This window comes from Hemibagrus wyckioides, linkage group LG07, assembly GCF_019097595.1.
Source record: "Hemibagrus wyckioides isolate EC202008001 linkage group LG07, SWU_Hwy_1.0, whole genome shotgun sequence".
NCBI lineage: Eukaryota > Metazoa > Chordata > Actinopteri > Siluriformes > Bagridae > Hemibagrus > Hemibagrus wyckioides.
This window is the reverse complement of record NC_080716.1, coordinates 7,830,643-7,858,526: the sequence shown is the minus strand read 5'-3', so window position 1 is coordinate 7,858,526 and position 27,884 is coordinate 7,830,643. Positions and strand designations below refer to the sequence as shown.

The window sequence follows — 27,884 nt, the reverse complement described above, 5'->3', positions numbered from 1 at the left end:
TTCAAGTTGATTTTTAACATTTATTTTGTTAGTTGAATTCTCATTAAAGGGTGACGGGAAATGATGGTCACACAACGGTTGTGTGTCTTTTTTTTTTTTTTTTTTCTTGCACATGGATTTCTGAAGTCAGTGTTTTAGACAACAAATAGATATTGTTCAAATCTTTAAAACGAAGAAGAAAGGCAAGGACATCTACACAAAGTGGATAGTGACAACCACACACCCCTCCTTCATTTTCCAAACAAAATGTCTTTTCATCTAAAGAAAAAAAAAAAAAAAGTGAAAACCTCCACTTCAACCAATTTTACACCTCCCCCCCCAAAAAAGCAACAAATAGATATAATTATATATATATTTGCATTTGTAATATATTTACTCTTTAAAAATATAACATCAGTCTAGTGACTAACATCTGTACAAACTACAAAAATAAAACTTTTTATATAAATAATTCATATGGCATGACATACATTTCAAATAGAAGTACAGGACCCCCATCCCCTTAGTCTTTCCTTTCTGCTATCTCACCATGCATGTACTTCATGTACATGTATACCATGGATCGCTTGCTTGACTTTGTCGTAATGTTGATTTCTGTTGTTTTTGTTAGATTCAGTAGCTACATATTGTTCTGTTTCTAGTTTCTGTCACAAAAAAGCTGCCACTTAAATCTAATGTTTCCCTGGGTTTAACCTGGCAGTGTTGTGACAAGTATTGAAAATAAACTCAAAATCCAAGAGACAGAAAAGAAGAAATACTGGCTTGAATGAGCTCTTTGAGTGATACACTGGCCTAGCTGGAGAAGCCTGTAGGTGAATGACCAAATCCACCATTGCACAGGACTTCAGCTATGTATTACCTCTAAAGCAGCAAAACAAAAATAAAAACCTAACCTCCCCTGGTTACTTTAATAAGATTCCCTTTCTGAGTGACGTTTGGGGAAAATGATAATTCAGTATTGACCATAGAGTTGACCTGCTTTATCTCTCATAGCTTCATTGTGACAAATGTGAGACTTACTGTATAGAAATAAAACAGAATAAAATAAAATAAAAAACCTCTGACTGTATTCAAGTGCATCAAATGCAAAAAATAAAAATAAAAAAATGCATGAATTCAAAAATACCTAGGAGGTGAATGTCATTTGAAGCACACCATCATGTTTTACTGACCTCAACAGACTGAGGAGACCATAACATACTAAAGATGGAGAAACCTTTTTGGGGTTCATTTTAAGACCACAGAAGAAATTTTCCGTTACTCTAATTAGCTTCACTAATGTAAAATATAGTTTCCAACTGTATGTAAAATAACAAAAGGCACAGTGGTTGCTGTAAATAAAATAAAGGTAGGGAGATTTTTTGTTTAAATTAATTACGGAATGGAATATCTCTTTAACGTTTCTCCAAGTTACAGTGCAATCAAAGACAAGACACCATCAGGGAACAGTGCAGTGGGAGCTCAACGGGTTTAGGTTTCTGACACTCTTCTAAGTCACATTGAATAGAAGTGTTTGCCAAATGAATGCAGGTATAAATGTAATGTAATCTGGGAACTAGCTGAAGAAGTTTGCAGTGTAAGAACATGTTAATGTAATGTTACAACTTACATTGAGGAGGGGGTACTACGCATTTTCAAGGCAAATCATCTCATCATATATGATGTATAGCAGCAAAAAAGAACACTGACCTTTCATTTGCAATAACCTAATATTTAACGTCTCTGAATTTTTACATATAACACATTTCTCAATCTTTACAAAAGAGGAAACAAAGCCTATGAATCCTCTTATATATCTGACTTTTACATAAGAGAATACACAAGTGATACAGTACTCTTTTAAATAGTTTTCCCCTCTTTTAGTATTAAAATATATATTTATAAATGTATAATTTTAATCTTTTAAAATAAATCCTCTTATCTGTGAGGTTTATGTACAGTTCAGAAAGACAGAGCATAGGGACCTCCCAAAACAGCCAGAGATAGATTCCAGACAAAGGGTTTGTGGGGTTGTGGGGGCGACGATGTGTGCTGTCTAGCAGTCTTTGGCTGTTTGGGTCCATGTACCACCTACAACACACACACAAAACAGAAGAAACACAATTAGAAACACATTTTCCTTTGGCTCTACATGAACACATTTACTGAAATATACAGCATGAATTGATGTTGTTGAAAGGAAAAGGTTATGCAAATGGTTAATTAACCTTACCTAGACCCTGTTTAGCTTGATGCTGGTTGTTATCTATGGATTCCAGATCTTGTAGTTGCAAAGAGTCTCTCTTGGAAGGCTGATTAGCTCTCCCATAAGTTTGTGAAGTCCTCTTAGAGTTCTCAAAAGAGTCCAACACGCTATCCTCAAAGACCTCCTGCATCGTACCCTGATATGACCCCGGCAGATTGGGGTGCACTGACACGGTTACTGAGGCAGAGGCCGTAACCATGGTGACAGTGTTGCTTGGCTGCTGCAGTGTATTGCCACCATGGGGCAGAGCTTTAGTCCTGTTCTGCTGTGGCCCTCTGCCTTGCTGTAGCCTGGTACCACAGTGAGTAGTCCTCCCATGAGAATATGCACTGTCATTGGGTAAAGGGTGTCTCCTAGATCCCTGGTACTCCGGCTTGTCATCCCATCGTGTGATTTGTGAACTGATGGAATTTACTGCATTCTGGGCGGTCTCACTGGGTGGATCTTTCTGACATGTTGCAGATGGAATTTCATTATAAGGTTTTACAACCTGGGAAATACAAGTCATCAGCTTAGTGATCACAAATAACAAGACAGCAGTAATCACTTTATCAACTTTATCCATTATAAGAAACTTACTGTGAGCTTTGGAAAAGATGGGTTCTTGCTGGCCTCCAGCAGTATGTGGGAAGTTGGTGGCTGTGTAGGTGTTGTTATGTACACATTTCTGTCACAGTGCTTGTAGTCCTCATCACCAATCCCAGATGTGTTGGTCGTTTCGGAGTAGTACTCAGAGTCTGAGACCTCAGTGAAGGCCTGTCGTGGTGCTCTGGGGATGTGCCCAGCATAGTAGCCATGGTTGTTCATAATCCTGGGTATGGGCTCTGGTGACGGACTGGAGAGGCCATTGGCATTATTGGCAAGAATGACTTCAGCTGGAGGGCCCATTATTGAGAGCAGAACAGGCAGCAATACCAAGCCATTTAGAATTCCCAACAATGTCAAAATGGCCAGCACTGCGAAGAAGTACCTTTAGAGAAACAAAAGTGGGACGCACATTTTACTTAACATAAACACACACAAAATTAACGTATGTAACCTAAAGGTGACATGATGTGGCCATTGTCAATAACAAGAAAGAAAGAAAACAGTAGGTTCTATGTTGCTTCTCAAACTTCTCCTCCCTTCATTTCCTCTTGCCATGTCTTCTCCCCTGGCAAACGGACAAAGCTGGAGAGAAATTCCTACGCTCCATCTTTGGCGCAAGCACTCTCTTTTGCTCCCTCTGGGAACCCTCATCTATCACCACTGCACTGGCACTTCCTGAATAAGTGTGTTTATATTAGTGAGCGGATTCTACACGTCAGAAACACTCACCTCGTTCCAAAAAGCTTGCTCTCTCTTTCTTGTAGCATACTTTTATTAACCCCCTCTGTTTCATGACCACCAAGCTACTGCTGCTGCTGCTAATGTAATTTTCCTCTTAACAACTTAATATCCCATCTCACCGAGATCCCATTTCACCTTAAGCAAGATACTGTAGATCTGTATTTATGCTGGGCAGGCTAGCTACCCTTATATCTCCCCACCTCTAATTCTTCCTCTTCCTATGATCACTTTAGAATTAATCACACAACAGCAGTACCGGCTTCTTTACACTGTCCACCAAATCCAGTATGGGCCCTGAAATGTAGCACTGATTGTTTTCTTATTTTAAGTAAATCTAGACCAGATTAACCATAAATTTAAGTGGGTAAAAGTTGTTCCACTAAAGACAATTTAAAGCTGGCAGAAATATCACCCCACTAAGCCAAAGCTAGCTGGAGATGGTGAGTTATACAGTGTTACCACTTGTTGTTGAGGTATGAAGCCCTACAGTGGTGTAACTCTAAGCAGGTTGAGTAAAGCGCTAAGTAGAGCTTCTACCATTGTGTTATGTGTGCTGACTGGCGTGCTAGTACAGAGGCAGTCATAATGGGCTGCAGAGCTACGAGAATTTGCGTCTCTGGGTTTCAGCTCATGGCACCAAAGGAAAGGCTCGCCCCTCACCACAAGAAAGAGAGCATGAGAAAATTAGAGAGTGCTTCAGTTAAAAGCTCAAACATACATAGACAATGTAAGTCTTCTAGCTGTGGTTCAGATATCTGGAGGTAAGTAAAAGAAAAACAGAGTCTGGAAAAATAAGGATGTGGATTCTGGGACTTTAAAGTGTTCCTTTTAACAATCCCTGCCACACACACACACATCTTCCCTTATGTCACACCCAATAGAAGTGGACTAAACAAGTTAAGTTCTAGAACATCTGCTGGGAGCATTCATGTTTTAGAATGGAGGCTGCTGTCCATTGACCTGTCTCTTCCAATGAGCCCATAGGTTTGTCTTGGCTAGCTAAGGATTCTCAAGCCAATAAATAAAACTCTCTTTTAAAAAGAGGTCAGACAGCCATTGCCCCACTAAATCTTTATTTTGGCTTGTATCTATTTTAGCTTTTGTATATAACGGTTAATCATACCTTCACCTCAAAAGAACTATAATCACCTCATTATAATCCAAATACACACTAAACTGGAGTTTACCTTTATTTCTTTAAAGGGAAGGATCTCTCCAAATGGAAGAGTTTTACCACTTTCCTCTGACAACAGGTTAGAATTCTATACAACACTAAGACACAGACTGTCTGAAGCATGTGATCTTTCACAAAAACAAGGAGGAAATTTGCTCTTATTGTTTCCACCTACCCTCCTTCAACCTCCTGCACTCATGCCGGGCTAATTAAAAAAAGGCTGGAGCTTTCTGCTCAAGTGTGATCCATTTTGTCTACAGCTAGCGTTGTGCACACAGGGGTCCCATTCACACCTAGCATTAGCATGCATCCTGGCTGTTCGGGTCACCCAGTAAATGGAGAACTTCATACCTAGCATTATGAACACGTCTTCAGTGACCACTTGTGATCACATTTGAGATGTATTTAAACCCATTAACAGCTGTACTTTGTGCATGGAGCCAGCTAACATGCGTTCATGCTGTAAAACCTTTAACCTGTCAGATAACTGGATTCTGATGAGGATAAGCATTAAGGGGAAAGTCCTAGGAGTGAGGCAGTTAAGATTTTCAGATTGCTTGCACTATTCCAAGAAACGAAAACATGAGTTGTTTAGAAGTTTTAATAGCCATTTGTTTCAGGCTGTACTGGAGTCCACCTTTTGTTTGTAAGAGGCATTCTGACTCCCTGTTTCCTGTATACATGAAAAGACTTGAGAAAAGATAATTGTATATTTCACTAAGTCAACATTCTGATAGTTGAGCATAATTTATTAAAGCTGAAAAAAAATGCAGAGGAAGAAAAAGTGAAAAAAGTGAGAAACCATCCATGGGCCCCACTTGGGTTAGACCTCCAGAGTAGACCTAGTGTTAGGAATTCTGTTGTTTATATAAACTGTAATCTTTTCCATTCCGAGTCAGGGGTTGGAAGGGGTGGCTCCTTCTGAGAGGGGCTGCTGAGCTTGTTCTGGTGTTTATTCAGTGTCCCACCGCCAGGAGATGTTTACAGGACCGTATTTATGCTACTCCCCAGCTAGAGGGCCTGCTTACTCGTGCTGTCTCTCCTCCACCCTTTTCTCTCTCCCTACATCTAAACAGGACCTCCCAGTGTGAATGCCCCAGTGCTGGCACACTGCACCCTCCAAATGGTTTGCTCCAACTACCCCTCCCCCCTCCCCCCTCCCCCAACTCATTCTACTTTACCAATGTCCTAAAAGGAACCCCCTTTCCCAAACAACCAGGCTACACTGTTCTTCCTCCTCTCCACCTCCTCTTTATACAGCTTTGTCTCAATCTTTAGGGTAAAGAGGAAAAAGGGAAAAAATTCCTTTCACCATCTGACTTCATTCAAACTCTTGGAGAATGTCTGAATAGTTGTGGTGCCAAGAAGCCACCCTGGGGGTATTTAGATTTTTTCAACGTACTTCTTCTCTTTTCTACTCTCTTCTCTAACTAAGCCATTTTTATGTTGTGGGTCTGTTTGAGGCTGCTCTCAAGGTTGTGGTCAGGATCCAGCAGAGTCCAGATTCAGCAGAAAAACACTGCTATTTGCTCTTTTTTGAGCCAGACATTTAAGTGAGACAGGGAAAATAGCAGGCCAAAGGCAGTGCTCCGAGGCTTTCTGAATTTTGGTCGAGGCATTCCTGACCAGTTGAACCCATTGATGGACTGGGCAAGCATCCCTCTTATGTGGTGGCCTCTTCAAGCACAGAAGCTCTCAACCGGATGATTGGACATTTGACGTACTCCCCAAGAAAAGGGTTCAGAATGTGTGTCACCACCCAGTGGGTATTTACATGTTTACGAGCAGCTGTTACACACCCTTGATGTTTTCTACATTTGTTCTTGTGATAAAACAACACTAAAGGCCTGGTAAGGATGGCCTGAACTTCTGGAGCAAGAGTGACAAGGTCAGGTGAGGAGTGAGAAATGGCCACCTGCACACTTGCCCCTCATGCTCTAACCCTGAACATCTGTTTTTTTTTTGCCTAAAGGCAGAAGTACCTAAAAATCTTGCTTACATAAAACCTGAGTTTATAATAATCTGAAAAAAAGCACATAGCAAGAAACCTTCATAACTCTGGACAGTTCTCAGTATGTGTTTGATAAGTGTAAGTATGCGTGAGTAAGTGTAAGATGTAGATATTCAGTAGTATCTGTAAGACCGTCAGTCACTCACCTCATGATGAAGTCAAACTCAGAGCCAGCCAGCATGAGCACTCCAAGTAGAGTGGAGATGGCGCCATCCATCACAGGTGCAAACATGTGCTCTAGAGCAACACCTGCACGTGTGTTTCTGTCTCCGATGGCAGTCAGGAAGCCCTGCAAAGACAGGGAGTAAAACAGCAAAGAGTCACTATGTATACCCTGCTTACATATTTAGAAATCAAACTCTGAGTTTGTAGGGAAATTCTGAACGTTGTAAAATGTTTTCTCCCTTACCAGTGCAACATGCACAGTGAACTCCACTCCAATGCCAACAGAGGCAATAAGGATAACCACAGGGATGGCACTCAGCTTGATACCGATCAGACCCATAATGCCAAACAGCTCTACTGTCATCATAGCCAAGATAAAAACCTGAGGAAGAAATGAAGACAGTCTTATTAAATTTGTAGCATGCCACCAATCTTGAGCAACCCTCTGTTGGGCAAAAGGCCCCACCACCTTGTGTGGAATGTTTCCCAGTCATTAAACTTACACCCACCCACCCCCCACCCCTACCCCTCACAACCACCTCCTCCAAATACAAACTGCTCCCATTCCAAACCCATCACTGATTGATGGGTTTAGCAGACCAAGGTCACAAATGGGCAGATCTATCCAGTCCCCAAATATCTAGACAAAGGCAGTTTGAGGTAAAAGGTTTTAGGAAAGCTTTGCCACTCCTTTATGTTTTTTTATAATAAAAACCTTCTTACATATCCAATTAAAATATAAAAAAGTTAGTCTAGTGTGTGAAAATTTGATCCCCCTGAACAACCTGCCATCCTCAGAGAAGACTCCTGTGTGACTGATATGTGAATATGTGAGCTTACTGATGCCCACAGGTTAGTGTCATTCTGAATGACAGGAAAAAATGTAATTCCATACCCCTTTCCCAGAAAAAATAGGCTATTTTACTCTCTTATACTCCTGGCCATGGATGACTGTAGTATTGTTGGGATTTGAACGCACCCTATGCTCAATTTCTAAGCTAACAAAGCTCTTCCTGTGAAAGTAGACATAAGAAGGGGAAGGGTGAAAGTGGACTTACAATAATGCCGGCTGTCCAGGGGTTGAGCAGCAGGATAGCACACACCAAGAAGGTGCAGGCCAGCACCACACTGACAGACAACAGGAACCAGTGGCGCAGGCCAATGTACTGCTCCCAGAAAAGGAACGGGTATCCGTTGGGGTAGTTTGGGATGCCCTTGCGCATAAATTCTTCACAAATAGAGCGCACACTCTCAATGGCCTCAATGAAGTCCGAGGCCTGACGAAGACCATTTAGGTAGAAGGGGAACTGGGCAAACTCCAGAGGCTCAGCAGCCGGTACTGAAAGAAAAAGACAGGGCATTAAGACATACAGTGTGTGCACAGAAAGGTCCTGCTAAATGAGAAATAGTTTAAGGAGGACACTTACTGCGTAGGTTTTCTCCAGTAGTATCATATTTATCGTGGATCCACTCATGAGGATGGGGATAAAAATTAGCTTGTGATGCAGCATAGCCTAATGGATCATTACTGACCCACACAGTCAGGTAAATGTAGAAAACCTCTTGGGGGATCAGACCATCATTATCTACCAGGCGGCGAGATGTCAGCTAAGGAAGAAACAGGTCTGAATGAGTATTGGCCTCTGCACCTTAACTGAGATATTAGTCAAACACTTAAACAATAAACATTGAAAATCATTTTTCCACATACCTGGCTGTAATTGAATGGCTCTTTCTTAGAGCCGGTCTGAATGAGGAGTTTATAAGCCAATGCTCCATCCTCAGTACCATTGCGGTAACTGTCATAGGTGATCCTGCCTGCTTCCCAATCAGCATCAAATGCAGCTTGTAGTCCTGTTACAAATAAAGTGTTATGTTAGAAAGTGACTTCCTTAAATTAGATGAGTTAATACCTATCAATACACACTGATTTGTGTGCGAAAACTGAATAAACAAACTAGTGAGAGCCTTTCATGCCCTTCATATTACAAAGCTTGGCAACAGCTGAAAATCCATTTTCCTCAGCCATTCTTTAATTACAGAGATCTCCACACAAAAAAGGAAATCACATAGGGGGACAGGCATTGGAGAGAGAAAAACCCTTTGAACTGCCTCCAGTTTCCACTGCCTTTCAAAAGAAATTTTCACTCTAAATCAGTTTTTCTGACCAAGCTCTATTTTCTTCTTCTAGTTTATTCTGCTTTTTCTATTCTAAGGCCAGGTGCAGAGGTCAAAAGCAGGCAGAGATAACCCCTGACCCTTCCTGATCTTCCTCCCTAAGGCCAGAGTGGGAGGGGAAAAAATGACAGATAGCTTGAACTCTCTCTGAACTCTTTCCCTTACCTGTGGTCTCGCAGAATTTCACTTTCATGTGAGTAGAAATATTCAGTCCAAAACTGTATAGATCATTAATTTAAGTAGGAACAATAGCCTCAATAAAGTAATCTCCAGGAAAGTATATTTGCACCTATAAATCATGGCTTTAATTTATGTTTGTCTTGCCCAAGGAATGATATAAGCAATAAGAGAGATTAAATGATTTAAGCAATGAGTTCTTACCTCTGAGCCAGTCGTGGAAGTAGTGGAGCCACATGCGGGGTAGTTTTTGATTACTGTCTCTCACAATGTACTTCACTGAGTTGAAAGCATTGTGAAGCTGCAGGAGTTCACGTTGAGAGCGGGCATAGTCAAAGCCATCCATTGTAACCAAGTACATGTTGTAGAAAGAGAAGTACTTGAACTGGGCTGAAATGAAATCATACTCCTTTGTGTCCCTGGGCACAATATCCGTCAAGTAGAGGCCATCATGGACCATGGTGGTACCATAGAGGCTAAGACTGAGCAATGCCACAAATACCACAACTACCACTGTCTTCGTCTCAGGCTTAAGCAGCAGAGGTGCGTACTTCTCTCGGGCAAAGCGGGGCAGGTTCCACTGCAAAAAGGGCAGAGGCACGCACTCACGCCCCAGTTGAGGTTCCTCTGCTTGGGCTAGCAGGTCCCGGGTGGAGCTGGAGGGCATGAATAGCTGGGAGCCATAAAGGTCAGCAGTTGGTCTGGGGTCTGGGGGAGACAGCACCACAGAGGGAGGGCTGGTGGAGATCTGAGATGTTGGGGGCAGAATGGTGACAATGTGCTGACCAGCAGCATCACACTGAGTGAATGCTTGCACCGTGGTGGTGATGTGGGTGCTGGTAGTGATGGTAGAACCAGCAAATGTGGGGGTGGCTGGGCCATGAGGGTGAGTGTGGTTATCATTGGCATCAGAGAACTCCTGACTCTGGATTTGGATTACTCGAGAGGAACATGGGCTGTATGAAGACACATAAACAACAATGATGTTTAACATTAAATAACAAAACATCTTCCAACAGATTAGCGTAGCTGACTCTCTGATTTGAACTGGTTTATTATTAACCAGGAATTTGAAAGGTATAATGCAGTCTTTGATAGCTACCTGTAGAAGCAACAGAGGATGTCCAGTCTTTTGTCCTTACGTCTATGCAAATCCAGACTGAGAATTGCAGGGAAGATGAGCAGGACCATAGCAAAATTAAATACCACCACAACAGCAGCCTGGAAACAGTGAAAAGTACAAGAGCGATTAGAAGAAAGGCACAGAACTTTCATTTACAACTCCTAACTCCACAGCTGCTGTCTCAACTTGATAAAAAACACTCTTCACATTCAAGCTCCCTTACTGTTTTAGTGCCTTGAGACTGAATCCTGGAAAGTAAAATATGCATCCTAAATCAAACAGCTCTACCCCCTCCTTCTTCCTTCTACTCCAAACATAGTCAACAAGCTAGTGAAAGGGGACTCCCAAGGATACGACTAGCCTGAGCAGTATTACCCCCTAAACCCCCCCCCAACACACACACACACAACCTGCCTGCCTGGGGCAGACATTATACTCCATATCACTAAAGAGCTGGACCACCCAGTGCTCGCTTAGAGAGATCAGAGAAATGTGGGTTGACAGCTTGGTGATATACTGAGTATTCACTCATCCTATTACTTTCTCTTCTCTATCTTGCTCCCTGACTCTCTATAAGAATCTGAGAGACAGGCTTCGTTTTTAAGTAGACAAAGGGGGAGCAGCCATAAACATAGAGAGAGAGAGAAAGAAGGATGGCAAAAAAAATAACAAAAGCAGTCCCTCATTTATTATGCCTACCCTTCATTGACCTTTTTAGAGTACTACTGTTCATGCCAGCCTACTGAATAGCAATCAAAAGGTGTAGATGTTTCCAGGTCTCTCACTCACAAAATCATAAAACACATGCACATTCACAGTACAATCTCTACCTGCAATGAGAAAGCCCGAAGAGCAGGAATGGGCACTAGGGCTGCCATGAAGAAGGCGATCATGTTGTTAATAGAGGTGAGAGCCACACTAGTGCCAGTCCTTCTGAGACAGTCACCAGTCATCTCCTATACACAGGGAGCAAGAAGCACAGAGTAAACACACAGTCTACATGCAGCAGCAGAACACACACACATTTTTAATATATTTCAAAATAATTGACATAGCAGGGTTGTGGTTATAAGAGAGGCACATGCCTTGAAGGGGATGTTGGAGCCAGTCTCAGTGAAAGAATGAGCCAGCAGGAACATATCGTCCACCCCTATTCCCAGCGCCAAAAACGGCAGCACCTGTGGAGGATTACACCATTCTCTCTTACAATCTGTCCAAACATTGTTTAATTGAATCAGGTACTAGGCATGTTCAAGAGTGTCTGTGTGTGTACCTGTGTAGTGGCAGCGTTGAAAGACAACCCCAGCAGAGAGCATAGCCCTAAACCTGCAGCTACAGACAGAGCCACCAGCAGCACTCCAGCCAGCCCTACTGCCCCCTGACTCTTAGCACAGTCCCAGCGGAGCATGGTCACACATGCATAGGCCAGCTATACCCACATAAACACACAAAAGTACTGGGTTACACACACACACAAAAAACAATGGGTTATGCAAAAGCATTTTAAGTGCATATATTTAGCACGTTTATAATAACATAGTGGTTGTAACTAGTTATTTACCATGAGCAGGTAACCTCCTGCTACCCTGATGACACTGACATCTGAGAAGGACTTCATAATGTCATTGAGTGTAGTGGTAGAAAAAGCGTGGACGTTAGAGGAGGAGTTCTGGGGAATGCTTCCATGGACCACCTAGAAAGAGAACCCAAAATCACAAAACATCAGACACTACTACAAGAAGCAATGAAGCTTAATTGCAAGCAGGTACACAAATTTTAATATTACAGTATATAGAATATTACTGAAATATCGAAATCTGTGTTTGTATTTCATATTGTGATGACTTTAAAAATGACTTCCCCAGCTGTTTACCTCATGTTTTAAATGCTAACAACACACCAACAACATGATGTGAGCCCACAGGAAGTTTGATAAGCATAGAATAATGAGCACAGATGCCAGGGTCAGGGGTCAGATGGATCAGATGTGATTACCCTTCAGGCTACTCCATCAGTTCTATGAAGAGCCAACCTGAAGGGGAACTAAATATGCCGGCACTTTGTTTTTACAGTGCCCTGCCCCCTTTCTTCCAAACACTACTTCCCTCTTTGTGCTCACTATTTCTCTCTCTCTCTCTCTCTCTCTCTCTGTAACTATGTTCCCCTATTCACTCAGAATGCTAGGTGTCAGTTAGCTCAAAAAACAGATTGTTTCTATAATTGGAAGTCTGACAGAGGCCTCCTAGGAGGACTCCATTTACTACGTGGAGGATTGATGGAATTCAGGCGCAAACTGCCATTTTTGAACATAGAAAATCCCCAGAACAAACCCCTTAACAAGAGAAACACCCCTACCATGACCTCTATAACAGGTAAATCCAGACATCCAGACATGCTCTTATATTATTTAAATGGCACTGGGACAGAAAAATACCTCAACAAACTTTCTCTGCCAGGACTCCAGAATGGCCGTGGCCTTATCCTCATTCCAGTTGATGTCATGGATCTCATAGTCATCCTTAAAGTGTTCATATAGCTGTTTAGGGCTCATGAGGAGAAACATGGTCTGCAAAGCCTCTGCACTGCAAGAGGAAAAGGAAGTAGTGGGTGAATCTCATGGTGTAGAGATTCCTCTCTGTATGCATTGCCTGTCTCATCATCTTCCTATCTCACCTCTGCAAAAAACCTTGTGAGTTCTTTATACGTTCCCCCAAGATCAGCTCCTCCTGCCAGTGCATGAACTTCTTTGAGAAACCATGGCAGCCACCCTGTAGTTCCATAGCAATATCTGGATTCTAAACAGGATAGTGACAAATTTAAATTAATCACCTAAAAATCTACACAGCAGTCATTGTAATGTGGCATTCATCATAAAAGGTCCATGCACACCTGCCGCAGGTCCTTGTTGGGGGCACTGACTGGGCAGTCTCGGTCATTGGGATTAAGACAGGGCCGGTTCATGTAGGCATGACCTACTTGAGCCTTGTCCAGCATCTCCTTGAAACCTTCAAGTGAAGTGAACTGGCTCAATTCCTCCATGAGCTTTAGAGGGTCCAGATTCATCCACTGAATGTCAGGCATCCCACTGTAGAAGACAACATGCATTAAATAATTTTATATCACATCAATGACTGTATTAATTTCTGGTTGTCTGAATAGCAGCTCCAGTGCCACCCGGCATCTTCCTTCCCATCATCACCATTAAATACTGCCTGGTCTCTAGTTTGGACAGCACTAGATTCTTGCTGGTTTCATTTGGGCCACAGCCACAGCATAAAGTAGCGTTTATTATCCTATTACACGGCTAGGGCATAAAGCGCTGGCAGGCCATGGGCTCCAGTATCTTAACCCCTGTACACAGAGTCATAACAATTACTTCTGCCTCCCAAACATCTTGATAAGATGCCAGGAGCAGTCGCGGTGGGTCGAGCTCTCCACTAACCCATTCTATAGCTCAAAACTGATGCTTGCCGGGCCTCTGGCTAAAGACTCTAATCCACAGCCTCCCTCTCAATACCAAAGAGCCCCACTCGAATCTACATCTGAAATAATGGGAAAGCACTATGCTGTATTGAGATGTCTAAAGGCTATATTTCAAGATCCATATTTAGCGAATGAGGAAGCACCTCATCATGGCCACTGTGATAAGATTAATTGCAACTCCACAGGAATCTTTTTTATCACAGTGTCACAGAATTGCTGGCAAAAAGTGATATTCTAGTCATTCTTCTGATTATATCTGTTAAAGAGATGCAAACCTAGGTTGATATATGCACCTAAGAGAGTGCAAATGTATGGGGGGGTCTTTCAGAGTGGCCAGTGCTGGCTGCAGAAGGGAAAGAGAGGGAATAATGTCCTAACACTGGGCCCAATCTCCAATAACTCATGAAGAGTAGCTTCGAATAAAGCTGTGCCTCTCCCATTCCCACATACCAAGCGCCTTTGCTCCTGCCTGCAAAGAGAGCCTCCTTTATCTCCTATTTTTTGCTTGAGTGAACTGGCCTAGGTCCTTTTGTTTTTCCATAGATTGCTGCTCTTTGTTCTGTCAAGTTTTTCCTCTCTCTCTCTCTCTCTCTCTCTCTCTCTCTCTCTCTCTCTCTCTCTCTCTCTCTCTCTGTGTTTAAAACCTTCAAATTTACTGAAGTGAAAGCAAGTAAAAACATTAGCTTCACCCCTAGCTCCATGCACACATGGAGAAAGACTAAGGAAAGAAAATCATTTGTTTGGTAAAGAAAAAAGAAAACACTAAGCCCTAAAATTTAGAGGCAGTGGCTGGAGCCCCTTGAGAGAACTGCAGATAGCATAAACACATGTCCATCTATTGCATGTACATCTATGCATAATCCGATTAAAATTTTATTTCTAAAGCTATAGATATCAATAAAAACTGACGAAAGCAAGTGCAGTTCATATTCTTCCTGTCCAACCAACATGCTGATAACTTGAAGGAATAGGTACAAGATCAAAGTTTGCTGTAAATTTCTTGCATGCTTCTCTCTTTCTCTCTCTGGGCCCAAGACTTGAATAATGCCCATTTTATTTGTTGGACAACTTACAGCTCAGAACCCAAGCGATTACCATGAGAATGCACAGTGTTACCCAGTGCTGACAAAGCTGGGGCCCCCTCACTGATGGACACTCAGTCGTAAACCCAGAGAATGCTTACCATTGTTTGACCAAAAGCATACCCCCTCCACCCGCCTGGACACCCACCCCCCGCCTCCTACCCACCCAGCAGCAGCCACTGCTTCTGTTCCTCCCTCTGTCCACTATCCATGAGGGCTTCTTTTGCATGGATTTGATAGCAAGATGGGTGAAAAAATGGAAGGAGCCCCATCACAGCTCTGATGACAGCACAAGTTCAGGTGATGATGGAAACAAGCCCCAGCTTATCAACAACCTAAATGGAGCTTTTGCTTGGAGCTTGATGTTGGAGTTTGTCACAGCTAGTGTTGCCTGTAGGTGGGGGGGTGCTCTTGTTAACAGAGCATATGTAACATCCAGTGAGGTCAGGTATGCCCAGTCCAGCCAGCTGAGGTTAACTTGAACTGAGATATGCTATGCATATCTATTATGTGTTTGTGTGTCAGACAGGAGAGTCATACTTACGGTAAGTAGGCTGAGCCTCCCTGCAGTTTGGAGCCCTCCCAGAAGCAGTCCAGTGGGGTCACAATCATGCAGGGGAAAAGCTTGTCAATCATCTGAAATAATAAATGGGAAAAATTAGATAATCACCATTATAGCAACTCTATAACAAAAGTCTGACAAAGAGTGAGCTATAGTATTTTTTGATGTGAGCAAATGTAAATAATCACGGAATCAATCTGTAAATGTCCCAATGGTAACTTACCCTCTCAATCATGACATTTTCTATAATAGGGACTCCAGATTTGAAGCATATTTTATTAAGATCCCAGGATCTGTGGAAAGAAATTGTTTGAATAGCCATACATTAAATTATGCAACTATTGTAATAGAATCTCAAGTCTGTAAGTGTATAAAAAAATGATCCATAATCTTTCTGGAGGTTGCACTCACTTTCCATAAAGAGACACCTGGACTTTGCTGGCTGACACAGCTGCCTCCAGGTGGAGCAACAAAGCTTCCTGGGTAAGAATATTGGTTCCTTCCTGTTTGGGTGTCTGTATGAGCATCTGTGAGGTGAACACTGCCTCTTCTCCTTGCTTCTCCTTTGTGTAGCGCAATTCCCTGCTCACCCTACTGCCAGCTAAAAGAGTGGAAGACAGAATGAAAAGAGGTGAGACAAAAAAATCAAGTAACGCATGTTTAGTACTAAAGACAGATGGACATTCACGTTCATTTAGCTTGCTTTTCCAACTCTTCATTCTCTAAACGCTTATGCATTGCAACAAGGTATCAGGTACAAGCCAACCAGACAAGTTGTTTTAGGTTTAATGATGATAGATAGATATCTGGATTCTCAATAAGCACCCGGCTTAATTAGGCTCTGCAATTGTGATTCCCATATGTATCTCACATCCAACCAATCCCAGAAACAGATGTGAGGATCACATGAGACACTTTGGCTGGAAAAGAAAGCCAGAGCTGTTTAAAGTATATGATACCACCAATGCTGTCTCACCAAGCTAGGAAGACAAAGGTTTGCACAAGCTCCATTGTAAATTCTTCCAAACTGTAGTGGCTGGAGCATACAGGCTAACCTGTGCCCGGTTCTCGGCCAACCTTGCCACCTCACTATTCAAAGGACATACTGAGCCTGAGTAGCCTGGCCAAAGATAGAACAACTCCTGGCTTCATCCTCTACAGCACTCAGTAAGTCATCCCACATTTCAGAGGCTTAAAAAAAGATCATAAAATTTATTAATGTGCATAGAATTCCCTTAATAGCAGAAATGAACTAATATTTAACGTAGTGCCAGTTGGCAGGTTTTATCTTGGATTCAGTATTTGCAATTTCTTCTCAAAAATTCCTTCATTAATTAATGAAAAAAAAAAACATAGGCAAAAAAGAAAAATAATATAATGATATCCAAAAGGGTTCTCCAGAAGTAAGTCTAAATTAATCAAATTTATATTCTTCAAATATACTTTCACAGTTTATGAAAGGTCTTAGTGTTGCCTCTAATTTTTTTATTATAATTTAATTTACTCTACTCAAATTCTCTAATTTAATCATGAAGCCAGTGAGCATGGTGTGCATTCAATACATAGACAACACAAAGAGGCCATCGGTTGATCTGGATGTATAGATATGAATTTAGAGAGTGCTAATTTAATCCTAAAGCCAGTAAGCAATCATAGGAGACACAAACTGGCCATCAGCCGATCTGGATATATAGATATGAATGTATAGAGTGCTAAAGTCTACACAAGTTGTAATCCAGCTCTGTCAAACCCAGGAGCTACTTCCTGGTACCACAACCCAATTCTCAGGCCTGGAGGTCTTTATTTCCACCTCACACTGCTTCGATCCTGGTCATGTGAGAGCTCCATGACTAACCCTTTATTCCCAAGCTGATACTTGAACAGAAAATGCTCTCAATACGGATGGGCTTGATAGTGTCCTGGTTTGAAAGCCGGAATACCCTGACAGAACTAAGGTTTTTTGGAAGCAGTCTGTATTCATGTGTGTGAGTGTGTGTATGAGTGTGTGGGCTTAGAGAACAAAAGCTGATGGCTGGACCTAACTGGAGGAATAGAAGAAGGGAAAGACAGGCAAAAACACTGTTCATTTGGTACGCAGAGCTGAAATGAAAGACATCAAAGAGAGTTGAGGGAGATCTAGAGTCCAACCCCCTAATTAACGAAGGCGGTGGTGAAAAGAGTGCATGGGGTAGAGATGGCTGTGCCAACTCCTCATGAAACACACAGTGGCCCAGATCAGAGCCTGTCTCTGTATGCCTTTCCACATCCCAGTACTTGATGACAAGCCTGCAGTGACTGGTTGACAAGCTATGCTTTGCCTCCAGCACATCACCCAGGTTTGGTCAACTGAGTAAAAGACTTGCTTATTCTGCAGATGTACGTGACTATATGACTACTGCTTGCATGACTAGTCTTTTTGGATAATGTATAAAGTCAGTAAAAATGCAAAGCCCAAGCTATTGTACACACAGCAGTGACTTTACTTGAATGGCTGCAAACAAATAAACAAATTGATTACATGCACAAAACATTCAGTATCTTGCTCATTGATTGTCACTGGAAATTCTCTTGCAATTGGTTTACATTACTTCAAACATTTTCCATAGTACTTTCCATGTACTGATGCTTTTGCAAAACAGAAATGTGTGCTTGATTTTATTTTATTTTTTTATTTTTTTTCTTGCTGTTCAGATGCCATGTTCACATTTAATACATTCAGACATCTGCAGGAATCGAGCTGCAGTCCTTGGGCCTGTAATTACAGGGGCTCCTGAAGTAAATTATAGCTATTTGTGTCTGGTTCCTCCCATCTGGACCACCCAGATAGAGGGCCGAGTGAGAGCTGTTGCTCAGCCAGTCTCCAGATGGGAGCTCTGCTCTGCTCTCCTGCGCTCTTTCTCTCTTGCTCTCTCTCTCTCTCTTTCCACCCACCACTGCTGTGCGCTTAAAGAGACAGGAGCGCAAATACTTTCACAGCCAGAAATACAGCCACAGGGAATGGGAGGAAATGGGCAAAGGAGCTGGAATACGTATTTGAGAATGGAGAGGTTTTGAGTGCTCCGCTGCTATGCTGTTTTCAGGGATAGGTTTTCAGGAAACCTGGGCTTTGCTGTAAAGAGGTTTACCTAACTTCCCATTACAAATCAGTTCAGCCCTAAGGGGGAACTATAAAGGATTTTAGTAGACAGAAAGTTAATTCAAAGCAGTAAAAATGAGACTCTATTAACATATAATAAAATGTGTATTGATCCATCAGCAGATTCTCTTATGCTCTCTCTCTTTCTCTTTCTCAGGCTGAGTACCTCTTTTGTGTTCCCCATCATTTTTCACAGCCCTGGGAGTGACATCACCACCACAGGCCAATTATCCACCAGGAGGGTCCAACCACTGCTTTCCACCAGAAAAACAAACTAACCTCAATATCTTGTAAACTAATCATTTGCTTATCTACTGCCCCACATTTTCTCCACTGTAGATGAAACACCAATGCTAAAAAGCTAAATCTACCCTAATCTCTAGGACAGCCTTTTGTACGGCTTGAACTACGAACAAGAATGGTGTGAGAGCCTACATTCCCAGCAGGCAGTCTGGAAATTGATATGTAATTAAGCATGGAGAAGAAGCACTCTTCCTTCATGGGTCAGCCCTTTACTGGATCCTGTCAGCAGCTTTCTCCTACACACCCATTTCAGCCCATCCATTCACTCAGCAAGCAACACACTGTATCCTTCCAAGTTAGAGCGGGACACCAAGCATGACATAAACATGCAAACACAGTTGTCAAATAATACAATTTAGAAGGTCCTGATAAACTATAATAATGCTTTAAAAACTAATAAACAAGAGTTTATTAAACCACTAAAAATATTTAAACTTAAATAAAACTATGTGACGTTTGTAATTTTTGCTGCAAATGGAAGAAAAAAATATACTGAAGTCATTCGACCAGGACAATCTCACTTGTGGCTTCTGGTGTGTGTGTGTGTGTGTGTGTGTGTGTGTGCAACAGTTGCAAGTGGTGCTGTAGTGTGGAGTTGCTGGCACTGAGTCCTCACTCCATTATACCAGGCCACCTTCAAAGTGTTGTGGACCAGATTAGTGGGATTAGGAGGCCACTGAAAAGACCCATGCTGATTTGGAGGAAGTCCCACAAGGAAGAGTGCTGAAAGAGACATTTTTACCTGGTTCTGCCACCCAAGAAAAAACTAGCATACTAATGCGCAAGTGAGTGCCAGCAAGCACAAACGCATACAACAGCATACAAAAGCACCAGGCACAGACCTAGTCTATTTGTCATCTACACTCTTTGCCTTTGACTCATCTTATCCATTCTAGGCTCTTTGCATCTCTTTTTGAAGGCACACTGTGGTAGCAAAAGGGTAGATTTTGGCCAATGTACAATTGTTTTTAGAAGTTCGAGTACAACTCTCAATCACAGACACCATGAATGGGACATCACTGAAGGAGCATTTGTGTCCGTCACTACCGCCCCTGGGTGAGATGGAGATGGCGCCACCTCTGGCTCACCCAGAGCCGAGGCAAGGGCATGGGGAGATTCAGTGCACGTCTTTGTCACTCTGGTTTTCAGCCCTTTTTATATGTTTCCCAACAAACAGTGAAAAACTAAAGAGAGAAACCCACTCACCAAAAACAAATGGATCGAGACTTTTCCCAGGCAGCTGAAACAATGTGTAAGAAAAGGGAGGGATGGATTCACTTTACCTAAAGAAACACTGTTATAGGGGTGTTTCTGTCAAGTGTTTTGTTCACTACAATTTTGTTATTAAGTAACACTTTGATCTAATTTTTTTTAAATGAATAAAATAGAACCAAAAAGAAATCAGGACAGATTACAAAATCTAAGCTCCTGTTACCATCTATTCAAACCTGATGCTTCTGTCAGCACTGACATAAATTTCCACTAGTGCTGGCATTTAGGCCCTGGCCATTTCCATATGTATAGCCAGGCCTGTACTAATTATGCTAATCATCCCTAGTGTTGGCTGCTGTGGAAAAATGCCCACATTAGGCACTCCAGTGGCTGCTAATGCAGCTTAATGTGTAGTTGAAACATACATTCATCCCTTGCTGAAAAGCAAAATTTTTCCACATTGCTGGTCTTATTCAGACTGGAAATGAATTTACTGAGCCCAAGAGCCATTTTTATTCTTCTCAAGTTTGAAGATTTTTTTTTTTTTTTTTGCTTTACTCTAGCCAAAGAAGGAACCATACAAAGAAAAAAATAAAATATAAAATAGGAGTTATTTTATTTTTTAAATAGGAATCAATATAATAACTGTATATTGTCTGCACACAACGACAAAAATGTGGAAATAAGACAGCCTCTGAGCAGCATAATATCATGGGGAATAGAAAGAGCACATAGAACTTACAGTCCTACAGAGGTATAACAAGAATACCAAAATACCAAAAAAAAAAGCACATAATGCAGCCTTTATATGTCTTCCTCACATTTTAAATACAGTTTAATTCTGAAAACCATCTCACTAATTGCACAGCTCTTGAGATTTTCTGAAAATGTTGTATTTTGTCAGTGAAATGCTCAGCCAGATGCACTGAATGCAGTCAGACACTTGAAGGGAGAGCTCTGGGCCAGCTCTTTGCTTTCAAAGTGACTAGCAGAGCAGTACTGGGGAAAAGGGAGGCCTGCTGAATTGAGTATTCAACTCATAGGCTGTTCTTGAGGAACGAGGGCTGGGAGTCTGGACTGTGGTGGATGCATGTAGGGGGTTGGGAAATGGAAGGGGGTGGGCTGAAATAAACATTTTCAACTGACCCAGGTTGACTCTGGCCTTGTTTGTTCTTTCGACTGGTGAGGTCCGAGTTTCTGCAGTATGAGTTTATTTGTGTAGCTGAGCTGCTGCGACCTGCCATTCACATCCAATAATGCTTCACAGAGTGTTCCTTCTCTCAAAGCAGCTGCTAGATGACTATCATTTCTAATCGTTACATTTACTTAGGTTTTTTTTTATCCTTGTTTAGATGATGAGAATCTTATATTCTTCCCTTTTGCACTTTGCAAGGTATCTAGGTGACACGTGGAGAACTTTCACGGGAAAGGTCATTCAAGCTAAAGAGGTTCTCCTGCCATCCACACTCTTCCTCAGTGTGTGGTGACTTTAAAAATCCCAGCCAATCTTGCTACCCAGAAAGCCTTGCTTTCTCTTTTTTCCATAATGTTTGCACAGCTTGCTTGTGTTGCCTATGTCTGTCAAGCGCACCAAAACTGTGTCAAGACAGATGAGATGAATTAACCTCAGCTTGTGCACGAGTACACAAACATCTTTTTCCGTTTAACAAATGGTGCTGTCCTTTTAATGCAGTGGACATTTTTTTTTGTCGTTTTATCTATTGAACGTTTTAATTCTTTACAATCCTTCCAAAGAGGTTTCTGTTAGTCATGTGACTGTGCATGAATACACTTCGGTCTTCCCAGCCCACCGCAATGGTATGGCTTGTCAATAACAAGCTGTTGTTTATCCTTCCTTCTGAAAGAGAAACAGACTTACATTCTCTCATGGCTTGCTATATGATTGAAACAAGATGGTGGCCCACCTCAGAGAGTCAGGGTGAAATGACTCCTACTTCCTTCTCCTAACAAATTATCTTCTGGAATGAGTACACACATGGTGCTAAAGTTCCAATGTGTAGGAAGTTTAAAGATAGCTCTGATAAAACACTGCTCTCCCCTGCCCCCAACCCTTCACCCCACGTTCTACTTTATTACCCCCCCTTTTCTTCTTGATGACAATGGGGACCAGCTCACACTTTCCCAAGCTTCCAGCAATGACCTCAGCCCTCTTTAACCAAGGCAGACTATTTTTTACTTTTCATAAAAATAATTTTAAGAAATCTATTTAAATTGAAAGTTAAATTTGCACAGCACATGGTAATGATATTAGCACAAAATTTTGTTTACCGATTAAAAAGCATCGCTGAAATAACAAACCCACAGCTGAATAAAAAGTGTATGTAAACACACTGTAGTGACTGACGCTGAGTTGTACTGAATCAGAAGTGTCCTGTCCCTTATGTCTTCTGCTTCATTAAGTTTTCAAAAGAAAGATACATTAAGCTCAAAGCATAAGGGATAGGAAGTGTGTATTCAGACATAAAGCAGCACATATAAGGCTTTCTTGGGTTTCTCAAACTCCCTAGCATTCTGTGGTCTGTGATCTTCGCACATTATTTGAGGGAAGGCGGAAGCAGTCACAGATGCCCGGGTGGTCCTGGTGGCCAGGGTGACATTTGGGTGGGGGGCAAAGGTTGGGGTGAGGGTGTAGCTGTGACAGCCTTAGGGTATATGATGATGTGGCAGATGATCCCAAATGCACAGGCGGACAAACGTGAGCCTATTTACATTCTTACTTTTATGGACAGCACTCTCATGCTGCGTATGTTGTGAGCTTAGGACAGTTACAGAGTAAACCAGTGGAAGTGAGAGTGAACCTTATGTGTCCATTTTTAATTTTGAATTCCTGTGCACCATTTGGCTGATTTACTGGATTTTCCCTAAGCAGGTTTGTGTCCTACAGCAAGGCAAAACTTTCAGACAAACACGTGCAAACAGTGCCATCACACACGATCCATTAAAAATAACTTTCCTTTGTCCAAATGACTTTTTTGTTTGTGTGTGCGTGTGTGTGTGAGAACTAACCTCTCTATGTTACCAAACCACTTACTCTCCATTCAGTGGTGAGCAGCTTTGTCAATGGGCTATTGGGGGAAACAACGCAAGCAGAAACTTTAGTAACATGGGTCCTGCCTCTTAAAGGCACAGCGCCCTGACACAGCATCTGCGTCTCTCTCTGTGAGTCCTGTGCTTTATGTCTGCTTTCCATAGGTACTCTAATTATGTGACAAACCTCGAAACTCCCTCTGCATGACCCACTTACTCAGTAATATGCAACATTTTATATATATATATATATATATATATATATATATATATATATATATATATATATATATATATATATATATATATATATATATATATTAGAAATTTCTATATTAAGTAAGAGTGCAGAATAATAAAAAGATGTGTAAAATGAAATCAGTTCAATACATTACATAAACTGGCAAGACAAATATTTCCCTGGAACTCTCACTTCCACCTCACAGAATAACGCACTAACAAGTTACTAAAACTAGGTATATAATATGTTTATGGTAACTCCCCATGTCAGTGTATGTGTTTATGTCCTTATGTGTGTAGCAGTTGGGTAAACTTCAGCTGTATTCTCTTTTTCCCTGTCGCTAGAGGAAAAGGGTGCCTTTATTGTTGAATGGAATCCAAGAATAGTTAAGGACCACACAGAGAGCCAGAGGGGGGGAGGGGTCAGTGCCTCCAAGATGGCTAACAATTCACACAGCCCATCTGTGCAGGGGATCAGCACCACTGCGAAAGCCTAGGGGGCTTAGATGGAATTTGGCAGTGTGAAAACCAAATAAAGATGCCCTAAAACGCAGAGATAAGTGAGGCGTGCAGAAAAGACGTCAAATGAGGAAGGAAAAAAAAAAACACAGTGCAAAGGCAAACAATACTGCCTGATGGGGAGAGAACAAGAGAAGGCTTGCATGCGCTAGGAAAAAAAAAGAACACTACTTGTGCGTGACAGAAGATATGGAATTCCTGAGCCCACAGCCCGTGTTCAAAGACCTAGCTACTGCACACTGCAAGCCCACAGAGTGGCTGGTGGAAAAAAAAACTCCCAAGAACCGTACAGCTAGAAGCAAAATCTAATTTCCATTCAGGACCCTGCTGTCTGTCAGCTTGTTTGTGGAGCAGTAAAACAGGGAAGCTTCTCCAAAAATAGGCAGTGAAGCAAGAGGAATGGTGTGCATGGTCAGATGGCGCTGTCTCTCTCTTTTCCTAGACCCCCCATGACTTGACACCAGAATGTAACACTCACAAACAAGTTCATTTGGCTCGCGGATACAATCCCCAAACATCCCAGCCAAAAAAACCAAAAGGCCAAAAGAATGGACTCACCTTCCACCCATAGCTGTTCAATGTCTGTCTCAATGGCGGCCACGCGTAGGCCAACCGAGAAGGCTCCAAACACGAGGAGTCCAATAAAAAGCACTTTTCCACAGTGTCGCTGAATATGACAACCCAGAGTAAAGAGGAGAGCCTGGAATCTTGCCCGGAGCCACAGCGGAGCTTTCTGACCCGCAGCCTTCCCCTGTGACACAAGAGAGGAACACTTAGTCACTTGGTCCATAGACAATTATTTCAGATTCAAAGCAATGCCACACAAAGCCTGGATCTGTAAACTTTTTTTTTTTTTTTTTTTTTGAATAGGCATCAACACTGTGTGTATTTGTGATTTTATATTGAAGAAGAGAATTATTCATTGAGAAGAAATTGAGTCTCTGTCTAAGTTGCCAGATACAGGCCATGTATTTCTCTGAAAGAGTGTGATCACTGCTATTAAAACTTATAAGTAACAAGGAAAAACATGCATTTCTGTTTGTGTTAAACCATAAGAAACAAGCAAAAATTGACAAACCGACACGAAACAAAACAGCTTTATATTTTTGATTTTTGGTAACTGTGTTTCAACATCATATTTATCCCCACAAATTAGATTTTCCTGCTTTGTTTGTATGGGTATTTGTACAAGAACGATGTTGTTCACACTCAATAATAAGTGCAGGCTTATTTTCTCCTGAATCTAAACTGACCTGGGTTAAAAGCTGAAAGCGCTCTCTGAGCTAAATGTTATTGCATATCTTGATAACTGGAACGCTGTCTGAACTGCCCAATGAATAAAACATCATGTCATGGAGCCGCTGCACAAACTGAAAGCTCCTCTCTGACCACCTTGCAGCACTGGCGCTTTTTAACTAGCAAGTAATCAGTGCCTGTATTACTATTTGGCTTTGAGGAAACGGAAATGGCGATTTTGAACTATCCAGTTTCATGTGCCAAGCAATTCAAATGTCACAGCTTGATGTGGACCACACACATGCACAGCAGCTATGTGGGAGCAACCTTCATTAGGTATTGCATTTCTTAAAACATTCCTCGAACAGTTTCTGAAAAGCTGTACTGAAAACACATCTGAGGAAGTGTGTACATTCTAACGATTGTAACTGTAGCATTTCTTTTTAGGTGTATGATTTCTGTATTACTTGTGTGGAGAACTTTGTTTCAGTCCCAGTCCTTTTTCACATTCATATTAAAACACAGACATCTCTGTTCTCTGTGTAAACACATTACAGTGTGTGTCTAAATCTAGTTAACTATGATGTTTTAGAATATAACAATAAAGCCTTTTACTGTCCCACTATAAGAGGTATATACCTAACGTCCAGATTAAGTGTAGATCTGGTACAAGAACAAAATTTACACATCAGTCAACGTTAGAATTTCTTATACTCATAAATCTTCACTGCTCCGCGCCTCGATAATAATGAAGCCTGGCTGCTGATGTGATGGAGTTTTGACAACAAATCGACATTAAACCGCTTATTTGTCAGTTCCACAACTTCATTAGTGAAATGCTCTTGAGGACAGATCGGAATTAAACACGAAGCCCTGGCTGAACTACTCTCTCCTTAGACCTGCCTTAGTGCCTGCTCAGAGCCGAGACGCGCACATCTGCCTGCAAATGAATGGAAGCTTACTCTCATTCACGGATCGCAAAAAAAAAATTAAAGGAAAAAGAAAACAACAACAACAAAACGCAAAAAAAAAAAAAAACAATAGCCGGTCCCGTTATTTCACTGGGCTTCCTGCTCGGACGCGTTTACACATTAGTTTCTTCTCACTTCTAAAGCAGCGCAAAATAACTAGAAGAGTGTGAAATTCCCCACGCGTAAAACAACCGGGAAGAAGAAGAGGCAAAACCGGGTGCACGCCACCGGAGGAAGTTTTCGGTCACCTTAGCGATCTGTTTGAGCGCAAAAGCGGCGTGGCAGTAGCTGGGTCTGCGGGTGAGGTCCGGGTTACCGGAGCGCGTGTAGCTCGGGGGTAAAACTCCAAACCCGTCGGCCCCCGCCACTCTGGGAGCCGAGGCCATAGTCCAAACGAGTCGACGAAGAGGCGGACAAAATTAAAGAGAAGCGCCTCAATAATCCGTGAGCAGGAGCGAGCGCATCCGCCGCGCACGGTTCCGGAGATCGGTGTGTACTAGTGTTCCGCTGAGCCGAGCTCCTCCAGCACCATGCCAACATTATGGGCTCGAATCCGTGTAGATCCTTCGGTCTTCATTCGGTCTGGACGCGCTTTCTTTATGCCTTTTTCCTTTCCTTCTCAATCAGAAGAGTGTGTGTGAGAGAGAGAGAGAGAGAGAGAGAGAGAGAGAGAGAGAGCGCGCGCGAGAGAGAGAGAGAGACGGTGCGGTGCGAGCGGCTCTTTCCGGCGAGTGTGGCCGCGCTCTCGCAGCACTTGAACATTTGGAGGAAGGCAAGCCTCTCGGTCGAGCCTGAAAAAAAGCGCTTTGGTTTTGATGGAGGAGCGCTCTGGTTCTCATTGGCCGAAGGAAGAGGCAAATTACTTTGCAAACATCGCCTATTATTAGCTGCTAAGCAACAGCTCGCCGGAGCGGAGAGAGAGGGAGAGAGGGAGAGACCACCCAGGCAGAGCCCTCCAAAAAACCCAGAGGCGGGAGGGGCGAGAGAGAGAGAGAGAGAGAGCTCTTTCAGTAATCCAGCAGCAGCACTGGGAGTTCAGGCGCAATCACACATGCCGTCTGTTGATAAGAAGGACTGAGTTTTTTTGTCTCTTATATCTCCAGGCTGATAGTCTAAACAATGTCACAGAGTAAATGCCTAAAAGAAGTTACTTATTAAAGAATTAAACAACATCAACGTTATTACCACCAACACTATTAACTATATAAAATAATTAAATACTACCAAATAAAGTCATACACTTTATCTTAACGTAGCATCTATTCCCTAACTGAGCATGTTTCTTGGACTAAACTGAAATCTGGGTGGAAAAAAGCACCTTTTGTGCATGACTCTAGGGTTGTACTTTCAATTATATATCTTGTGTACTGTTAGTTAGCTGAGAAAGTCAGCATACTTTACTTTGAAAGGACCTGTGTTGTATGTCTGTGGGAATTTTTACATTGATTTTGTCACATATCTCTGGTCCTAGGCAATGTAATACAGAACGATTGCTATAAGAAACAGTGTGTATTTAATGATTGAACAGCACAAGCCTTGATTTCTGGTATTACTGTTCCTACTATTAAGCATCAAATAATGAAATCCTGTCGAGAAAGTCATGAGGAACATCATTTGTTTGTTTTTAACATCTAATTCGGCAACTTTAGGGAATTCTTGACTTTAGTAAAAGTTCAAACTTTGAAAAAGT

At 42.0% G+C, this 27,884-nt stretch overlaps 1 protein-coding gene across 1 annotated transcript; it reads right to left on the bottom strand.

The window, feature by feature from the left end:
- On the bottom strand, positions 1–27,100 carry ptch2 (patched 2). Its single transcript, XM_058395707.1, has 22 exons — positions 26,443–27,100; positions 24,546–24,738; positions 15,941–16,130; positions 15,753–15,822; positions 15,512–15,603; positions 13,292–13,487; positions 13,076–13,197; positions 12,837–12,984; positions 11,964–12,095; positions 11,676–11,831; positions 11,488–11,580; positions 11,233–11,358; positions 10,382–10,500; positions 9,484–10,235; positions 8,636–8,778; positions 8,352–8,532; positions 7,983–8,263; positions 7,169–7,306; positions 6,906–7,048; positions 2,825–3,215; positions 2,213–2,735; positions 1–2,070 (listed from the first exon to the last, which is right to left on the bottom strand). The coding sequence occupies exons 1-22, from the start codon at positions 26,578–26,580 to the stop codon at positions 2,036–2,038; spliced, it is 4,362 nt and encodes a 1,453-aa protein (XP_058251690.1). The 5' UTR covers positions 26,581–27,100; the 3' UTR covers positions 1–2,035.
- Between the last annotated feature and the right edge of the window lie 784 nt (positions 27,101–27,884).

Excerpts from the sequence above, each read along its gene's own strand:
- ptch2 (XM_058395707.1), bottom strand. The coding sequence starts at position 26,580 with ATGGCCTCGGCTCCCAGAGTGGCGGGGGCCGACGGGTTTGGAGTTTTA. Across the intron at positions 13,198-13,291 it reads CCAACAAGGACCTGCGGCAG|AATCCAGATATTGCTATGGA; the intron begins GTGTGCATGGAC and ends TATCCTGTTTAG. Across the intron at positions 7,049-7,168 it reads TCACTGTGCATGTTGCACTG|GGCTTCCTGACTGCCATCGG; the intron begins GTAAGGGAGAAA and ends CTGTCTTTGCAG.